This window comes from Microtus oregoni, unplaced genomic scaffold (genome assembly GCF_018167655.1).
Source record: "Microtus oregoni isolate MIOR12 unplaced genomic scaffold, Mior012 000025F_ref0000491, whole genome shotgun sequence".
NCBI classification, from domain to species: domain Eukaryota; kingdom Metazoa; phylum Chordata; class Mammalia; order Rodentia; family Cricetidae; genus Microtus; species Microtus oregoni.
In genome coordinates this window covers 8955273-8957198 of record NW_024543084.1, presented here as the reverse complement: position 1 = coordinate 8957198, position 1926 = coordinate 8955273, and the positions used below count along the sequence as shown (strand labels likewise).

At 58.6% G+C, this 1926-nt stretch overlaps 1 protein-coding gene across 1 annotated transcript; it reads right to left on the bottom strand.

The window, feature by feature from the left end:
- On the bottom strand, positions 1–1699 carry Fut7 (fucosyltransferase 7). Its single transcript, XM_041675116.1, has 2 exons — positions 1556–1699; positions 1–1443 (listed from the first exon to the last, which is right to left on the bottom strand). The coding sequence occupies exons 1-2, from the start codon at positions 1566–1568 to the stop codon at positions 428–430; spliced, it is 1029 nt and encodes a 342-aa protein (XP_041531050.1). The 5' UTR covers positions 1569–1699; the 3' UTR covers positions 1–427.
- Positions 1700–1926: the final 227 nt, after the last annotated feature.

Here is a 1926-nt window from a genome sequence, read left to right as displayed (position 1 = left end):
AGCCCAGAATCAGCCACACTGTCCGTCTGTCCTTCACACACCCCTGGACCCAGCATGTGGTCTGCACCCAGAATCCCAGGATGTGTTCCTGCACCTTGGTTGTGGAGGTTCAGGGGGCCTAAGGTTTTGTGTCCAGCTCCAGAAACACTGTTTCCCTGCTTCATCTGAGCCGTGGGCGTGTTCAAGATAAGTCAGGGACTTTGGACAATATGCTATTTAATTCCCTCCAATCCGTTGCCTTTTTCCCGGGATCCCTAAGGTCCATCGGCTTCCTCACCCAGATGGCTTCTCCTGCCCACTCTGCTCTCCTCATAGCCTGGCTTCCTGACCATCCACCGGAGCCTCAGGTTAGTCCCAAAGTGACCCAAAAGGCTGAACGCCTAGTGCTTCTGTGTCTTCCACTCACACAGCCTCTCCCAGCCGCAGTTCAAGCCCTGAACCAGCTTTCGAGGTCTTCATAGACCTGGCCGCGGGGCAAGTAAGGGTAGCGGGCACAGATGGTGCAGAAACGTTCCCTCCAGTCACCCAGGAGCCGCACACGGAGCCGGTCTCGCCAAGCGAAGAAGCGCTGGTAGCGGCTCTCATTCATGCTGACAAGGAAGCCAGCCAGCTCGCGGGCTGAGCTGAAGTCATCCACGTGCACAAAGGCATCTGGAGGCACAAAAGCCTCGTAGGTGGCCCGCGGAGGTCCCAGCACCACAGGCACCGCACCAGCTGCCAGCGCATTGCGCCAAAACTTCTCAGTGATGTAGTCCCGATGCTGTGAATTCTCGAAGGACAGGTAGAAGCGGTACCGGGCCACAGTGGGCAACAGGCAGTTAGCGCACAGGGGCCGTCCGCTGGCACGACCAAACACATCCACCTGCAGGTGAGGGGCCAGCTGCCGGTACAGCCTTGCACGCTGCTGCCGTTCCTGGAAATTGCTGACCACCCAGGCGGCCATCTTGCTTTTGGCTGGTAGTGGGGGTGTAGGCCCAGAGTAGGGCTCCAATCGACCATAGGGTACAAAGATATCTGAATCACGCCGATAGCTCAGCACCCAGTTGAAGATGCCTCGGAAATGATGGAGACCACGGCTATTGCTGGGCGATTCCAAGGAGGCCCAGACCCAAGGCTGTCCGTGAGGCCTCTGGTCCAGGGGCAGGTGAGACTGCAGGGTCTGCAGCTCCCGGTGATGGAAAACCACAGCATCTGCACTGGCTAGCAGGCTCCGGTTAGAACTCAGGCGGCAGCTAGCCATGCCATAGTGAGTGCAGGTATCCCCAGACAGCTCTGGGGGCCGGTTGGTGAAAGGCCAGTGCCAGATGAGGATGGTGACTGTAGGCTGAGGCGCCGGGGCACTCCCAGGAGCTGATTCCAGCAGCCAGAGGAGCCAGAGGGCCATGAGTGCTGCACCTCCAGCCAGAGCCCCCCAGGCTCGCAGCCTCCAGGTGGGGTTGCACCCTGAAGCAAGATTAAAAAAAATAAAAAAGGAGAGGTCCTGTCACCCTGGGCCCAGGAATGCCCATAAATCCCCACCACCCCACCTGGGATGTCTCAAGGGCCAGGCACTCACCAGCGCAAGTCATCCACAGCCTTCCGGAATCGGTCACCCAAGGAAACGAGATTTTCAAATCACAACAGCCTCCCCAATAGAGGCACCCTAAAATCACAGCTGCACCTCAACTCAGCCCCTGGTGTCTCCCTTTCATCTACCCAAGGTGAGGGAAGCCAGGGGCCTTCCCACTTCTGCCCCGCCCTAACCCTTCGGGTTTTGGCATCAGCCACCATCCCACCCCACCCCACCCACCTCAAACTCTCCTGGAAGAAGGAATTGAGACAGGAAGAAGGCCAAGCCAGGGCCCCCTGCCCAACCCTGCTGGTCCCTAGAGATGACCAGCTAGGCATATGAAGGAGGAGCTGGACGCCTGCTTGCTCTCAGGAAAA